Below are 17,600 nucleotides of genomic sequence, written 5' to 3' on the forward strand. Positions count from 1 at the left end.
TTCACATGGAGGTTCCACCGAGATGTGAAGACATAAGTATGTAATATTTTCAACAATTTTGTTCAAACGTTTGGTCAAATTTTTTGAAAGCTCATGCGAGCTAATTCGATCGATCTAATTCTTATTTTCCCAGAAGTTGCAATGTATGGATCGTGGATATTGGTGCGTATAAATCGAAAATCAAGATTCCGATAAAAATAGAAGTCAAATGTTGTTTATCTTTTATCTTTTAATACGAAAAGTTAACAAGTTGTGCTTTCTGTTTTTGAATCGAAATTCTGATTCGTTGTAATACACTCAAAACACTTGAAGACGAACACAAATTCAAAACAGTGAAACGTTTTTCACTTTGAATGAAACTAAACCGATTAGCCTCAGCGTCTTTAATCTTTTGAGTTCAAAATGAATGAAACAAAAATTCACTTGGCGTGAAACAGAGTTCAGATTGAGAGGAACTAGTTTTCGATGTTTTCCTCTTGTACACATTTTGGTATGTATTTCATCATGGGATCGAAATAATTTTGACAATCATTAGCAGTGAAAATATTTGAGGTGATTTCAACTCCACGAAAAACATAATAAGCTGATGAAGGTCGGAACTTTTTGACCCAATGTTTCAATTTATTGAACAAATTTTCAATGGGGTTTAAGAATGGCGATTAAGGTGGGAGAAAAAGTAACTGATGACTTTCAGTCGCAAAAAGTATTCCGAGAATACTTCTGTGTAATTATTTTGTGTAAGTACGTGCATTTTATAATATTTTTTTGGTGATTTTCTTGAACCGGGTTCAAGTATCTTCGATAAGAAATGGATTCAGACGATGATGTACAGTACATTCCAAATGATTTTGCCGTGAATAGTGGATCGAGAGGACCACGAGAAGTCATTTTTGAATCGCAATTTGATGCTAATAGACAACCGAAGTCTTGCCGCAAGGAAAACGCTTGGAAAATGACCAGGCTGTGGAGATTTCTCTTGGTTCGAATGGACCCGTGATTTGATCTGATGGAGAAATGTTGGAAAAATTGAGCCACAGAGATTCTGAAGCTATAAAAGATTAGACGTGGAGTTACTGCATTGAAACCATTAGTTATACAACATATGATCTGGTGTCTTCATAATAAATCTTTTTATGTGTTTTTATTGTAGAGAAAAAGATTGCGATAAGTTGGGCTTACGCAAAAGGATATGTACAGCATCATCATTTGTATCCGTGTTTGTATTAATGATTACTTACTATGATTTAGATATAATTTTACGCAAAGGATTTTTTTATTTATATGGAGCTCTTCTTCAATTTTGGCCGCAATCAACAGCACTGTGCAAGAAAATTTTGAAGCTTGAGAACAGATATATTTAATTTTTCATAAAATGTCGTTGACCTTAACTCAGCGTAAACTCAATTTAACTAGAGTGTTCCTGTCGGAACAAAGTCCATTTCGAGGCTCAGATGGATAATACCATTAAAGTGGCCTCAAAATAACTCTTTTTTTGGTCTCTAAAGTACCAATAAATAGGCTTGAAATTGACCTTAGAGGGTTTGACCTTTAACCATAAACTCAATTAAACAGAAAATTTTCGGGTTATCACTCGCGTCTATTGTATCTGTTCCTCTGTTTTCAGGACCCCTCTTTAATGTCAAAGGAGACATAGAATTTCTGATCTCATATTCCGGGTGAAAAACTCACAATTCAAAGTTAATGAAAGGTTACATTCCTACAGCAATTACATCAGCATCAATTTGAGCTTTTGATCTGAAGCTTGTCAAAACTCGGTTGTATAATTCACTTGCAGTTGCAACTGGATCATCATTATGTTTTGATGCCTTTCACTACATCAATCAATTCTGATCCATGGTTATGATCCTTATCCAAATTAAATTCCTGTTGACGTAATTGCTTTTTGTTTTACAGTTTTCATCGATTCTCAATAAAGGACATCTTTATAAGTCATAAAAATATGGTGTAATACACCAGCGTTTATACTCTATTCACTAAATACACTGGCCATCTTTAAATGGACAGTCCAATGCATTCGACTTTACTGTTTGAATCGATTCATTGAATTATCAATAATTGATGATATTGATCAAAGTCTTAAGGCGATGAACAAGTTTTGCTCTTTGACATTTTTTGCTGTCATTTTTACTTTTAAAATGTAATTGCATGAAGTAAAAATATTTCACAACCTTTGAATCATCTTAATGCTCATTAACATGATATCATGATAGGGTTGAAATTGAATTTGAGGCAGGAAATTGCAGAATTGATATTTGATTAAATAGATGGTGACTAGACATTAGAAGACATTTTTCTTGATCAATATTGCCGACTTGGTTGGTAATCTTCATTGAAGCATTTCAAGTCTATTCATCACAACTGTTTGCTAAGAAATGATCAACTTTGATTGTTCATTGTTTATCAGCATTTGCATGTTGACAGACAAAACAGGAATCAATTTCTATTCCTGTTTACTTCCGTTTTTGTTGAGCAAAATATTGAATATTCTTTTCATGGAAACTCAATGAAAACTCATTTACTCCAAATGATATTGAACAAGATGAACTACAATGATGCATGTCTTATTAATAGTTATCTTTGATATTATCCTCAAAGATTATTAAACTTATTATCTCACCTTATTATGTTCACTGGGAGTCTTCACTCCCAGTCTGTTATCCAATGACGAGACAAATATGTTCAATCAGATAAAAGTTTAACGATTCAAATTAACTATAACTTCAGATTCAAATGCCTTATTTAATCACCAATGAACAGTAAGGAATCGCAAATTGGAAACAAAAACTCATGAACAATTTTCTGATGCAAACTTGAACTGCGCAGGATTTCGAGTCTAAAACGCGAGGAACTAAAAAGAAGAGATTTTGCCATTTTCTTGTTCACCTTTTGCTCTGAAATTCCGTGATGAAAAGATATCTTGAATTCGAATGTGATTAGCATTCTCAAGATTTATTTTCATATAACATTTTCTCATTTCCCTTCCTTTTTGTACATGGTTCTTACGTCGATCTTTGACAAGAAATAATAACGTTCATTATTATTTTTTATCCAATCTCTTACTATCTCTTGATAACTTTATAATTACATTCTTTATAACTATAGATTGACCAAAAAGTAACAAGAGACAAGTAAACAAGAAAAATCGTCTGGAAGATTTCAATTAGAAAGGACATTAAATTGATTGATTCAACCTAAAAGTTAATTCTGTTAAAATCAGTCGTAATTTCTTATTTTTTTCACTTCACACTAGACACTCATTTTGAACACGAATCAAGTACTATCATTAATTTTCGTAAAATATTCATATTCGTTCCAAAGATAGCTTGAAACCTTTTATAATTTTCTGACTTGTTGAAGGCAACTGACTTCGAATTTTGTAATATTTTCTTTAGCATTAAAAAGATCTTTCGTCCTTTTGCTTGCTATTGTATCACTGTTAGAAGAAAATTTGTTCAGACTCAATTAGCTGCAAAACAAATGGGCGAAAGACAACATTCATTCCAACTAATCATCTCATGAGACATGATTTTTAAAAGTGTTGGATTCGCTTTTGACATGCAAAGACTTTGCTCGATATAATCGAGTATATAATTCATCAATGATGATATCATCAACATTTTCCAATCATCAATCCATGTGAAACAATTCCAACAAGCTAAAAATAGAAGCCTCTAAATACATGTTGATGTAACAATTTGATCAAAATTTAATCTTTACTCAGTAAAAGCATCAATCTGAAGGCATGCAAATTGAAACATCAGAATCATTTACCAGGCAATATTTAGAGGATAACAATCAAGATAATGGTTAAGCAAAAACATAACGTAAATACTCGAGTATTTACCATCTCATGTTATTTGCTGGTGTTATCAGTTATAAAACTCAGCCTTTTGGTCAACATGAACAATCTCTTCTATTGAATAAAAACGTTAACTTGTTTTCCAAATGAAACATCATCATCATGAACAAGCATTATTGCATCTTGATAATGGTTAAATTGACTGAACATTTGAATGGCCATCCAATGGTCATTCTGCTTGATGATCGCAAAATTGATCAACAAATTCAATCAAACTTTTTTTCTCAACAAAATGTGTTTGATGAAAAGTGATGAACAATATTTTACCATGAAAAGTTCAATAAATTGCTGAACCAAAATTTATATTCACTGATTAAGCTTGTTATATTTGTAGCTACAAATTGTAAAAATGAATAAATTAATTGAATCAGCATATTTTATCTTTTCATCAAAATAACCTTTTCTTAATTTCCAAATCAATTGCCAATTCCAAAGGTTTGACAAAAAATATTAAAATTATTTAAATCGGTTGATTCTCTGGATTTGCAAGTTCAATTGAAATTCACAATTCGCCTTGATTTACATAATCAATTAGCAAAGGATTTAGCTTTTGAATATTATCATATTTTACTCAAGTTTGAATTTGAAAGGTTTGCTTACTTGACCATGTAAAGAATCCGTTTATCCGAATAAAGCCAGATATAATGATTTGGAATTGTCATCTCTTGAAATTTAACTTGCTTTGCATTCTTGAAGAAGCTGTCTGGACGCCACATGTAGTCGAGCCATTTCAACGGCAACAGTCGATAGTTGGATGAAGTGTTGGTCAGTTCATCGGGAATCTTGAGTCGATGATCCTTCCAACTTTGCGATATAAAAATGTCGGCAACATAAGTCTAGATAAGCAAAGGAAACATTTCAGTTAAATGTTCATAAATGCAATTTCATCAACGCAATACTTTATTCAATCAAACTCAACTCGAATATTGATCTTGAAAGAAAATTACTTTTCGTGATTCACATTTACTTTTTCTATTGTTATTTACTTATCCATTTAATTTAATTTCATGCTGCTGTTGATTTGCCAGCAATTAGCAGAATAAAAAATGAATTAGAAAATTTCTAAATATTCAAAATTTTCACTCAACAAGTTCAGTTGAACTCGAAGATAAACGATTGATCAATTTGGTTCAATTTGGAGGCAAAAATTTGAATGTAATTTTGAAGTAAACGTTTTGATAAATGTTTTGTTACATTAAAGGAAACAATGTAAATTGAATAAAGACAAATTGTTCATTTAATTTTCTGCCAAACTCTATTTCCATATTGAATTGTAAAAAATTGAAAATTGCATGCAAATTCATTGCATCTGAATTATTCCAAAAATTGCAGAATTATCTGTTTCTGAAAATTGATTCTTTGGATAAAACATTCTTTTCGCCAATTTGTTTCCAGAAACAAAAATCTAATATGCATAATGGATTCCGAAATGAATGAACAAGTTTTTTGTTGGTTTTACGTTAATTTGTTTCATCACTTGATAACAATTGATATCAACAATTCGCCAGTAAAACTCATCAAAGTTCATTTCCTTTTGTTTTCTGGAATAATTGATCTCAGGAGAGTTCAAGTTGAACCAATCATCAACACGATGACAATGAGCTTTGGCTATAATGCAAGTATTCAAGGGTCATTCAGGGGAAAAGAAACATGATGAAGAGAAATGAATACAAGTAATCATTCAGAATGTTGTGAATCTGAACCATGATTGTGCAGAGAAAATGAATTTCTTGATGAATTTTTCAAAATGAAAGGTGAGATTAATGTGATAATGAGAAAAGGTTAATTTTTTTTTCTCTTCACAATTTTCACTGTTCATGATAATCGAGATGGAGATAAAAATTGTTGATCATTTATCAAAATTAACTTTAATCTGTATTGTGCTTCTGTTTTTTACTCCATTCCATATGGGAATTTAATCTGCAATCGTTTGTTCATTCAATGAATATGTTTCAATTTTCGTTGACGTTTTTATTTTTCTTCTGGTAATTCATTGAACCTCAATTCTTGGCCATTTGGGACTTTATTTTGGGTTCATCTTTTGTGCACCTTTAAATGGGTCAAAATTGTTTACATCAAAATTCAATCCGATTGAAGCTTACAAGATTAGATTGTATCATGAAACTTGAATGATTATCTTAATGGTTAAATTTGAATCAATCATCAATCTAAATATTGTTCACTGAGACAGAGAGATAATGATGAGATGGGAAAATATTATTAAAAGGTAAATAGAGAATTATATTCTTAATATCATGATAAGTAGATGATAATTGTATTATTATTATAAATAAACCTTCTTATCTTGCATTGACTCTGTGTTTCCTTTTTGGCTTTGATTTAATGTTTACTCATCCAATTAAATAATATAACAATCTGAAACATTGAAAGTAAATTGTATTGTTATTGCTTCACTAACAATCTTCCTCTTTTCCTAACCTAAATGTGCCAACAAAATATTCATCTAAGCACCGAGAAACATATTGAAGGATCAGGCAAGTAAAAAATGTAATAAACCTCTAATAATCCGTAATGTGATTCAAATTGTGTGAAAATTTGCTAAAAATAAACAACTAACTTGGTGAAGGTTTCTGATTGTGACAAAAAATGTTAAGACTAACATTGACAGAAAATTGAATTTGCCAATGATTGCTAATTAGTTTATTGCATTTATTTGATTATCATACAAGACTTGAGTTGCAACTCTCAGTTAGTTGATTATTGGAGTTTTGCTCATTATCATTCATTATTATTGAAACTCAATTTGACTTGATGTGCATCATTATAACATTTATGATCAGCTCAAATGAGCAAAAGCGTCATTGAGTTATTTTTCATTTACATGTCCATTTTTTATGGAAAGCAAAAACTCCATCGTCATGGTTGATTCCGATACCGAGTACGGTGATTCGAGTTGTTTTATACTCTTCTGGGGATTTAGTGAGATGCGCTAAGGTAAAGGTTAGCTTGATAGTTTTGGCAATAATCAAATAACTACTTGTAAATCAGTTGCTGAGTTACTTAATTAAGAAGTGACTCGAAGACTATTTAATTATCAACAATATGAATAAGCCATTTTGACCCAAATCAATCGTCTGATTGATCAAGCTAAGGTTAACGTTAGACAAGATGACTTCAACTCTCCCTCACGACTTCACTTCGCAGACAAAAAAGCAAAGGTTGTTCATCATGCAATAATATTGTCGTTTTCCCAGAAAGATAAGTGTCATCGAAGCTACAGAATGCGAAAAAAAATTCTGTGTGATTATTTGCTGCTAGCTTATTCACGATGAAACGCTTGCACTTTCTAGCTGAATAGTCTTGTATTTATTATATCCGTTTATTGAGGAAAAGTTAAAGATAATTAAATGTTAGCTATTTAATTACAATCTGTACTCGAGAGATAAAAGAAAAATTACAATTCAATCTTAAGTTGGATGATTTAAACATTTACCATTTTCCTTGACTATTCATTGAAACTTCATTGACCTCTCCTTTCATCTGTCCTTATTTTATCACCTTTTTTCTGGTTTTGTTGAATTTGTTAAGGGTTTGTTACCAATGAGAAAAGACAGCAATCAAAAGAAATCAATGTTTAGTTTTTTAACTAACTTCTCATTTGACAGTTGACTAATGGTCTACCTAGTGAACAGATGAATGTTGTTATTTGTTGATGTTGATGTTTAATGTTTTTGCCTCCTGGACTGAGTCCACTTTCATTTCATTTCAGTTGAACTTGCCTGACTTGTTCTCTTTCCATCTTTCTCTACTTGAAATGAGTTTCAAACTCTTATTCCTTTGTGATTTGTATTACGTTACAAACAATACTATTATTAAAAGGTAGATAAGAAAGGATTCTTTGTTTCCCATCATTCAGTCAACTGAAGGATAAATTGTGATAAGACTGAAGTGACCATTGGCCAAATGTTTAACTAACCAAGGATAACACTTTTACAATAATAACCAACCAAACATGAAACCAATCTTCAAACTGGAATCTTATTGTCATTCGGATCCAATCAAGTGTTGAAGGATTCAGTTTAGTTAGCAGGAACAGTGATCTTAACGATCGCTTCTTCAATGCCTTGTTCAACTTAATTTTTCATTGTTAACCAGGCTCAAGTGATAATCCATCAATAGTCATTCATGCAAATCTGGTAATATTCACGAACAGATAATAAATAGTCATTCAGTTGCAATACAAACTGAATAATCTCAGATACAATTCAGATGAATCACGAAATTTGTTCAAGTGGAAAAAATCTGGCAAAAATGAACATTCGAATCCAACTTTTCCTCATTTCCAATGCAATAAAACCATAAAAGTAAAGAAGCATTCCCAGTGAACCAGCGTACATCAAACTTCCAGGTCACCACAAGCGCACAAACGTTTCGCTTTTGTGGATGATCGAAATTCTCGCTCTTTTTATAAACGAAATTTGTCGATACAATTATATACAAAAATTTAAGAGATTTTTTTGCATGAAAAATTTATTTTCTAATCAAAAATTTTATGTGAATTACAAATGAATAGCAAAATATACAGAAAACAAAAACATAAACGAAAATTCCCAAAAATTAAATTTTAAATGTAAACTTGGCATTTGTCTTGTTCTTGCTCTTTTCCACTTTCTAGTAATTTTCTTGTCGCTGTTCTTGATCATTATATTCAAGTTCATTCGATGTGTTTCTTGATCTTTTGCTAGGTCGAGCGTTCATGGTTGTTTAATAGTCATCGACATTCGCCTCTTGAAGCTGCTAGAGTTTTTGGACTCAAACTTGGAAGAAACGAAATGGAAAATTGGGGAAATTTATTGCTTTTTGATGTCAAAGGTCTAAAGTCTCATTAATTGTCTTGATAATTATGTCAAATTGCAGAACGAAATCTTGAATCATTAGGCAAATCACAATTCAATTAGTTAATTAACGTGTCAATCCTTTTCCATTTGTAAACAATTTCTCAACATTTCTCTTCATCCTTCCTAATCTACTGATTAATGATAAATCTGGTTAACTGTTACTCTGTTTGTGTGTCAATACAGTGTTAATTGTTGAACATCTCAAGTTAATCCGCTCAATATTTCATTGTTTTCTGTCGACTGTTAATTAATCTTGACGTTAATTAAATTTCTGATAATGTTTACAATGAGTGCCAACAATCGATCAAAATTTTCTCTTTAACCAAACAAACCTTTCTTCCCTGTAAGCCTTCATTCATCACTGTCATCACAATGATAATAGTTTTTCATGAAACACCAAAAGGTAATATGAAGAGCAACTCGACAAGTAAAATTGAAAAGAAAAGTAAAAGAAATTTTTTTCTCTTCTTTACTTTAAAACTTCAATTGAATTCACTTTCAATTCTGATTTTATTATATCCATTCATGTAACTTTTGAACAGCAAGAATATGGTAAGACAATCTGGTCTTGAATTGGTTCATGCACTTTCCATGACTGGTTTCATGTTTCTCAACAACAAATAAGTGAATGAAAAAAGTCAAAATATAGAGATAACAAGATGGAAGGTGCATGGGATTCAGGTTCAGATTGTGAAATTCTTTCATTGAAATACATTTTTCTTTTCTTGCATCCATTAAATGGTAAAGGAATAAATTTAAGGTTAAAAGAGTTGAATAAAAATTAACCCTCGATTTATCAAATGTGTTACAATGTTTTTGAATTTGTTATCGTTTGGTGAAGACAATTGATTAAAATTGATTTCAACTTGTTATTCAATAAGAATTGGATTCTTGTTTCGTGAAATCACATGAAACTTATTTGCTTCTTTTTTACTTTTCCTTTTCACCAACACTACATGAATCTAATAATATATCTAATAATACATTGCTGGTATTATATCATATCGAATCGACTGGGAATTCATCTTTTGCTTCGACTTTTAATCATAGTGAATCATATCAATGTCAATATTTATCATGTGAAATAACAAATGCAATCACTAAACAATTGTCTAATTGTTGATTTACTAAAGCGCCAGAAAAGAAGAAGTTTCAGTGAAAAATTGCAGATTCCTAGTTATAACGATATTGCATGATCTTATTAACATGAGAATAGATTTTTTTCAGACTACCTTTCCATTTCGATACTCAAGTTGATTTGATCTAAAAATATGTCTATAAATTGTCTCATATGAGCCAATGTAATTACGTTCGAAGTATTTTGTAGCTTAAACAGTAAAAATAGTGTTCTTTCAGAATAGAGAAGCCAATACACCAAAGATGTGGTGGTTACCAGAAAAATTTAGTCTTAGGTTGGTTGGTTCAAGCTAACTTATGAACTAATCTAAGTGCTGATGCAAGTGCTAGCAAATAACATCCGAATGTGCTGATAGTGTGAGGTTGTTCATAGCGCATAATCTGGAAAATATTTAAAGTTGAATTCCCTGTACTGTAAGTAAGCTGTTTATTTGATCAATGACATACGTTTAATAAAATCACTTGAAATTAAGTCAAAATCTTTAGTCTATTGGGATGTCAGTTTTGAAGCAATTTTTCATTTCTGATAATGCTCATGAAATGCTCCATTTCCTTATTGTCATATCAATACTTCTCCATGATATTCACAATTCATGATGGACATGAAAAGATTGAAAAAAAATTGATTTTGTGGCGCACATCATCAAAATTATCGTTAGTATCAATCAACTAGAGATAATTCAAAATAAAGTCAATGTCACAAGAAACATTCAAAGCTCATCAAAGTTCACATTTCTCGACTAAAAGTAACTTTTTATCATCAATTGAATTTAAATTTAACTGGGAATTTGTTTTCTTATCTTTAACCTGCATTTCAACTTTTGTTTTACCTTTTCTTTAAAGACAAAAGTGAACAGGAATAAGAAAAACTCATCAACATCTGAAATGCAAATACAGATTATAATAGCTCAAATTACTTGACTGGGAGTACAAAATATCAGAAAGAAATCAGGAAATCTTTTAAGTTTACCTTTAGTCTTTCACTCTGTTCATTTAACAATGAGCAACTTGTCACCAAAAATGAATGCAACAATGGAACTAAATTGTCTTGGTTTAGCCTTTTTAGTCGCAAATTTGTTTACATGTATATTTGACTGTGTGACTGTGTTATCAAATAGGTAATGATGTATTAAAATGATTCATTGTTGTCTGCAAGAAAACATCATTTTGCACTTTCACTTTGGAACCCAAAAAGAGTATAAAATGACAAAGAGTAACTTTCAACTTTTCCGAGCAAAGTATTTTCAATGTTTTGATTTACCTTTACCTTTAGTTAAATCTGTAGTTTATCTGAGTTTCCAGATGAAACACAGGAAAGTGGATGAAAAGTAAACTTGATGACAAACAATAAACATAAACATTAAGATAAACAATATCAACTATTCGTGTGCATTGATTGTTTACAGTCCATTAAATTATGAGTTACAATTGAGTTGACCAGTTTATTGAATCAACTGACCTTTTCCAGTTTATTTTATGTTAAACTCGATTATTTTAAAAAGAGTCGAATAAATTTGTCCAAAGTTCAACTGTAATCAGTTTTATCCAAAACAACTCATTTTGAATAAAATTAATTGGCAAATGTTTCCATCTGCATATTTGATTTTTTTGTAAACATGTTAAGTTCAGGGTTCATCTTTCACTACTTTTGTTGTAATTCAATTAATCTAGACTTGACCTTCAAATGTCACAAGGTGTTTCATGCGATTCCAAATCATTGCATCCTGATATTCTTACTGCACTTTCAATGTTTACTGAGAACTTTTCAGATTTTCATGAAAAAGAAGAAACAATGAGCTCATTGGAAAGCTACATTAAGGAGATCGAGAACCCTTCTGAAAAGCAAATTGAATGTTTAGAGAAAGAACTTAGAAATTGGGAAAAAGAAAGAGACATTTATTTAGCTTATATCGATGGTAGGTGATACTTCGACGAAAGATCGATTTTGGAAGAAACTCATGTTGGATCAAGTCCGAACATGATCAGATGAATTCTTACTTAAGTCAAAACACATAAAATCAGAAATTAAAATTTCTCGCTCGAGTCTCTAGGCTCAATCTGGATTGATAGATTCATTGTCACACTTACATGCTATTTAGCCATTTCCAGATGATTTTTCGTGTAATTTTTAGTTCGTTGGACTTAATGGACATTTTCGACGGAGTCGATCATTTATTGACAATTTTCATTATTAACCACTGGTTCTTACATCTGTTTGATTAACAATCAACAGAAGTAGAAGGTCGTTTTTATTAGTTACCCTCCAAGTTTCAGGCAAAAGTGTCATTTCTTCATGGGGTATACATGTAGATGATTTAGAAGCGTATGAAAAATCGCTGATGTAATGAATGAACCATGTTCGAATAATTAATGATTTTTTATGATGAAAATGATGAATGTGGATTAACTCTGAATTTTCATAAAAAAGTGGGAAATATAATCCAATAATCTGAGGCGTTATAGCTATAAGCTTTTAGTATTACGACTGAACTTAATCTTTCACTTTTTTTATTATTAGATTTGCTTTTTTTGTGATTTCACCTTTTGTTTGCAACCTTTTGCAATATTGAACCACTTGATAATGAATTAGATTGAAACTATGGAAAAATATGAAAAAAAATTCAGAAGCAACTTGGTTAAAGGTTTGAAGATTCGATATCAATTGAAACTCTTGAGTTTGAGCTATCATTAGTGTCTATTTAGAAGGAAAAAAAATGATGGAAAACAAAAGGTTCTATCAAACTGTTGTCAAACTTATTGGAATAAACTAAAACTGAACTGAACAAATTAATGAGTCAGTTTCAAGTATCAAACCGGAATCGGGTGAAAGAAAGACATGGAAATGTAATGGTATTAATAATTCATCATGTTCAGAAAGGATGTTTGTATCAAGAATAATGAAAGTAACAAGTATTTGCATCTTAAAGCCAATGAATAGCTTGAAGCAAAATCTTTCATGCAAAGTAAATACTTTGTGCTCAACAACTTTCATTCAATACTCATTTCAAATGTGAAACTGTGCAACATCAATAAACAATGATAAATCTTGAATAATCTAGTAAAATAAGACATGATAAAACTATATTATTAATGCTTGTCAATTACGAAAAGAAGGGAATGCAAAACTGTTATAACTTATAGGGTTGACAGGGTTCAATTAAAGGTTTTTCAAATTGTTTTTTCGATTAGATCGCAACAAAATTTAATCCCTGCATTAACTTGCATAGATCATTGCGCTTAAAAAAAGTAAGTCATCATATAAGCACCCTAGAGCTAATCAGTCAGTGTGAGTGAACAATTTCTTTTTTATTAAAAATTCTTCGGTATCGATCCTCAATGAAGCTTGACGGTGAATTGTTGCGAAAAACAAATATTGGAAAATACAATTTTATCAAAAATTTTAATTTCCACGTCGCAAAACAGCAAAATCGATCTATAGGATAATGGTGAAGCCATCAAAATCACGCAGATTAAAGTTTCCGAAAACATTAACATCCATATCCATGTACATTGTATATTGAATCATTCTCTCAATGAGGAAAACTTTCAAAGACATCATAAAAAATTGAACGTAAATTCACAGAAGCTAAAAATTGTGAGCGAGTTATTCACATACTACATGTATGTAATTTGCAAGCATGAAATCTTGTGACAAGAGCAAAACCATATTTTCACTATTCCTAGATAACTGCACCCGATGTTTGGGCTGTATTAGACAACCAACATCGTTTTAAAATTTTTATGAAATTACTGCACTTTGTATGCATCAATGTAAAATTGTAAATATAATAAATGCTTTATTTTACATATCCATGTAATCTTGTTGTTGAATAACGTTGTGAATAAAGCCTTTTCGAGCTTGATGCAAACTATTTCTTCTACCAAGGTATTAAGTAACCAATTTCAAAGCAGTTCCAGTTTATACAATTTAAAGAGTATACAGCCGTGAATTGAAAGTTGAATCCACTTTTTAAATCAATTGCGCAGGTAATCAGCTATTGGTTTTATTATCTAAATTAGATATTTTGACTCAAAATGTATGGATTAGCAGTTTGTAATCAGCAATTGATTAAGTTAATCATAGATTTGATAATGAAATGCGCAAATTACTCAAAAAGTGGATTCAACTTTCGATTCATGGCTGTATTTAATATTCGCTTAAATACTGTTTAACTTTAACATGGTGTTTCAAAGTATTTTATTTCACAAACCAGCTGAAAGAATAAACAACTCAACATTTAAATCTGTCGACAGAAATTTTTGCTATTCAAATATTCTTTATTCAGATATAAATAGATGATTTGAATAAAAACAAATGTTCTAACTTCAAATGATCAAGGTTAATCAAAAGGCCATTACGAATGATTTCGATATTCAAATTACATTCTTCAATAAACTAACAAAATTTACAAGAAGAATTGAAAGAATATCAAGCAGAATTTGAATTTATGATTCGTTGCATACCTGTTCAGTCGAGCACCAAATATTGACATTTTCTGGATGAATGTCAACTATTGCTTTTAAAATCTTTTTAATTGTAAAGCAAACAACGAAAAGCTCAGTCAACACGATGCTCATTTCGTTGCCAAAATATATTCTTTTGTAGTTTTAAAACTATATCATAAAGCACTTTGTGGATTCAGTTCAATGAAACAATTGGAGCAACAATGTAAACCTGTATTTACTTAATTTTGATAAACTTAACTCAATTGACTCTAGTTGAAGTCAGCATTTTGCATGAATGAACCAGAAAATGCAATAATATTGTTTAACCTTAAAAAACATTGAACATGTTGACATGGATTGATTATCAACGGGCAAAGATAAGTGAAAAGTGATGAACCAAACAACAATTAAATCACTATGGAATTGACAAACAATTGTTCGACTCAATGTTGACGAACATAATTTAAACTCGCAAGCTAATTAAATCATCACACTCATATGCTGTAAAACATTAACAACTATCGATTTTCATTTTTTATCATTTTACTAGCGCTAAAATTATCAGCCAATTTTCGGAGCTTCTCAGTTGGAGTTGAATTTAAAAAATTTCATTCAATAACAGTCGATTGTAACGATTGATGGTTTGAACATTTTTTCAGTTCATTCCATTTTATATAATATTAAAGCTTTTTTCATGACCTAAGCTGCAAGTTGAAGCAAAATTAACTAACTTGTTCCATTCAATTGAACAGGGATAATGCCTTTACAAATGATGAAATAAAATTGAAATGGGCAACAATTGAATTCAATTCAAGTGTTAAATTTGAACCCTTTAATTGAATTCGTGGAATAATTGATTATCTGTAAACTTAATACAACTTTATACTTGTACTGATAATAAAACAAATGAGCGTTTATTTTGCTGTTCATTTGTTCATCCATTTCATTCAAATTAATCAATTCATTTGATTCATCATGCAGTAAGATGCACCAATGTTTTGGTTAAATTCAACCAACTTCATGGTAGCTCTGAAAATTATTTATTAATTTACATTTTTAGCATTTTTTTAATTCGGAATCTTCAAATTCAATTTAACCGAAGACATTTGTTTAAATGTTTGTTTGGATCTGCGGATTTGTAATTAAATCTGTTTGCTAATTAAGATGCTTTGAAATTAGCAAATCACTATTCAAGTGTTCAGATTAAATGCTTTGAAGGAAAAGGCTCAAAATAATCAGATGAATTCAGTGAAACGGATTAAATTCCTAATCAGCTTAATACTTATAAACCCACTCAGTTGAACACTTTATGCATTCAAAATTGTTTTTAAATAATGAATAATATCAAACTTGAATATCAATTGAACATGGAAAAGATAAATCTTGATTTCGATCAATTTGGATTTACATTAATTTTTCAAAATTTACACAAAATTTGAACTTCTAAAGATATTTTCTGAACAAATTTCGCATGAAATTTTACATCAAAACTATCATTTTTCAAGTTTAAAGCTCGCATCAATTCGTGTTTGAATGACGGTATCAGTCATTCACGGTGAAATAATCAAAAATGTCCAGCCAATAATGACAAATCCTAAACAAGATTAATGCGAGTTTTACTTTGACAATTTCATGTTAATATTGTCAATCAAAAGATAATCCAGATTGAAAGTCGATTTGCGATTGATGAAGTTCGCACTTAATTGCAAGACTTTTTATTTGTTTCAACGGTTTCTACTTACCATTGAGCCTTCGTCGATTGAGTCAATGCTTAAAACCCAGACATGGAAACGAACAACAGTTGGTTTACCTGGAAAAGAAAAAAGAAAATGTCATTCAAGTGATTGTCTAATCAAAATAGATATAAAGATATTCCCTTCCTAACAACGGATCAACAATTTTTGATTGTCATCAAAAGTAAAGAAATTGTTAAATCTATTAGTCATGTCGCAATGCTACTCAATTTGATTGTCATTGAAACTCTTGATTATCAACTTTTGTTAGTTTATCAGCAGTTGATTATTAGTTGATTGTATTTGAAATGTTTCTACTTAAATAATTCATTTGATTGGACATCAAAGGATAAGAGGAAGCAAAAAAACAGTTCATTAATAATACTTTTAGCCTGTCAATTGTGAGGTTAATTTTTGGTTAGGATTGTTGGTCAAGTCTCGAGAGTTTTGTAATGGCCAATAAAATGATTAGTATTGTCCATTTTATTGGCTATCTATTCATGTCACAGTTGATCATTAACTATTAAATATTAACTTCGACTCAAAACATTAATCCAATTTTAATAAACATTGGAACCTTAAAATGATGAATCAAATGAATGAAAAGTAGCATATAAAGGTCCTGTTCTGGACCAACTTGAGTGCCGGTTCTGGACCAAACATAGATTACATAAGACTAAATTTATATCCATCTTGCTAAAGATGGACTAAAGCAGAAACGACTCGATCAAAAAAATAAGGTTATCCATGACAAACCAGAGATATTTATGTCTTAACGACAAAGATAAATTTTCACAGAAAGTTACCTGAATAACGCAATTCAATTAATTGAATACTTGGACCTTTATAATGATATGGCGGGATTTAATTAAGCATAAAAATTAAATTCTACTAGTTAACATTGACTAGAATAAAAAAAAACTAAAATCTTTATCTCGAACCTTAATGTAAAACCTAATAAAGTTTTACGTGTTTTAAAGATTAGTGCGGTGAACGGGCAGCAAAACCGTTTGTTTCAAGGCCTTTATTTGGGCTAATATCAAGTAGCCGTTGATGAATGTTGTTGATCAATTCTTTCGGTGGCTCTTGAATTAGTTCAACTTTGGGATTTTCTTCCAATAAATTACTGAGCTCATTAGGTGAAAGAGTTAAGCCTACAGTTTCGGTCATAGGGAAATTCATTTAAACCTATGAGTCGGTATTCGAATCTAAATATTCGCAAAACTAAATTCTCTAAACAAGAGCAAAGACCTTTTGACAAGATGGAGTCACAAATATAAGATAACCTAGAGCATTTAAACTGGATTAAACTAATCTAATCCGAATTAAAACACCTTATCGAAATTTAAAAATGTTAAATTAACACAGAAAAATCTTCATTGACATTTAAACTAGATAAAAGTATGCCGAACCGACCCTTAAACAAAAATCATCTCAATCATTTGTCTTTGATTTCCGATAATTAATTGCAATTCATTAATTTCATTTTATTCACATTGAAAGCTATCATTTTTGCTGTCAACCAAATGGTGATGGAAAAGGCAA

The 17,600-nt window shown here is 30.5% G+C and overlaps 1 protein-coding gene across 1 annotated transcript in view; it reads right to left on the reverse strand.

The window, feature by feature from the left end:
- Window positions 1–17,600, reverse strand: part of LOC107368168 (glycine receptor subunit alpha-2-like) — a 34,329-nt gene that overhangs the window by 11,592 nt on the left and 5,137 nt on the right. The window contains exons 3-4 of the mRNA XM_015935953.3: window positions 16,065–16,132; window positions 4,481–4,716 (exon numbers count right to left, since the gene is read on the reverse strand). Of these exons, the coding sequence (XP_015791439.1) occupies window positions 4,481–4,716; window positions 16,065–16,132 (304 nt within the window). The remainder of the gene's footprint in view (window positions 1–4,480; window positions 4,717–16,064; window positions 16,133–17,600) is intronic.

The sequence above is a fragment of the Tetranychus urticae genome, chromosome 2 (assembly GCF_039701765.1).
Source record: "Tetranychus urticae isolate SD_2017Ah chromosome 2, NJAU_TeUrti_SD_1.0, whole genome shotgun sequence".
NCBI lineage: Eukaryota > Metazoa > Arthropoda > Arachnida > Trombidiformes > Tetranychidae > Tetranychus > Tetranychus urticae.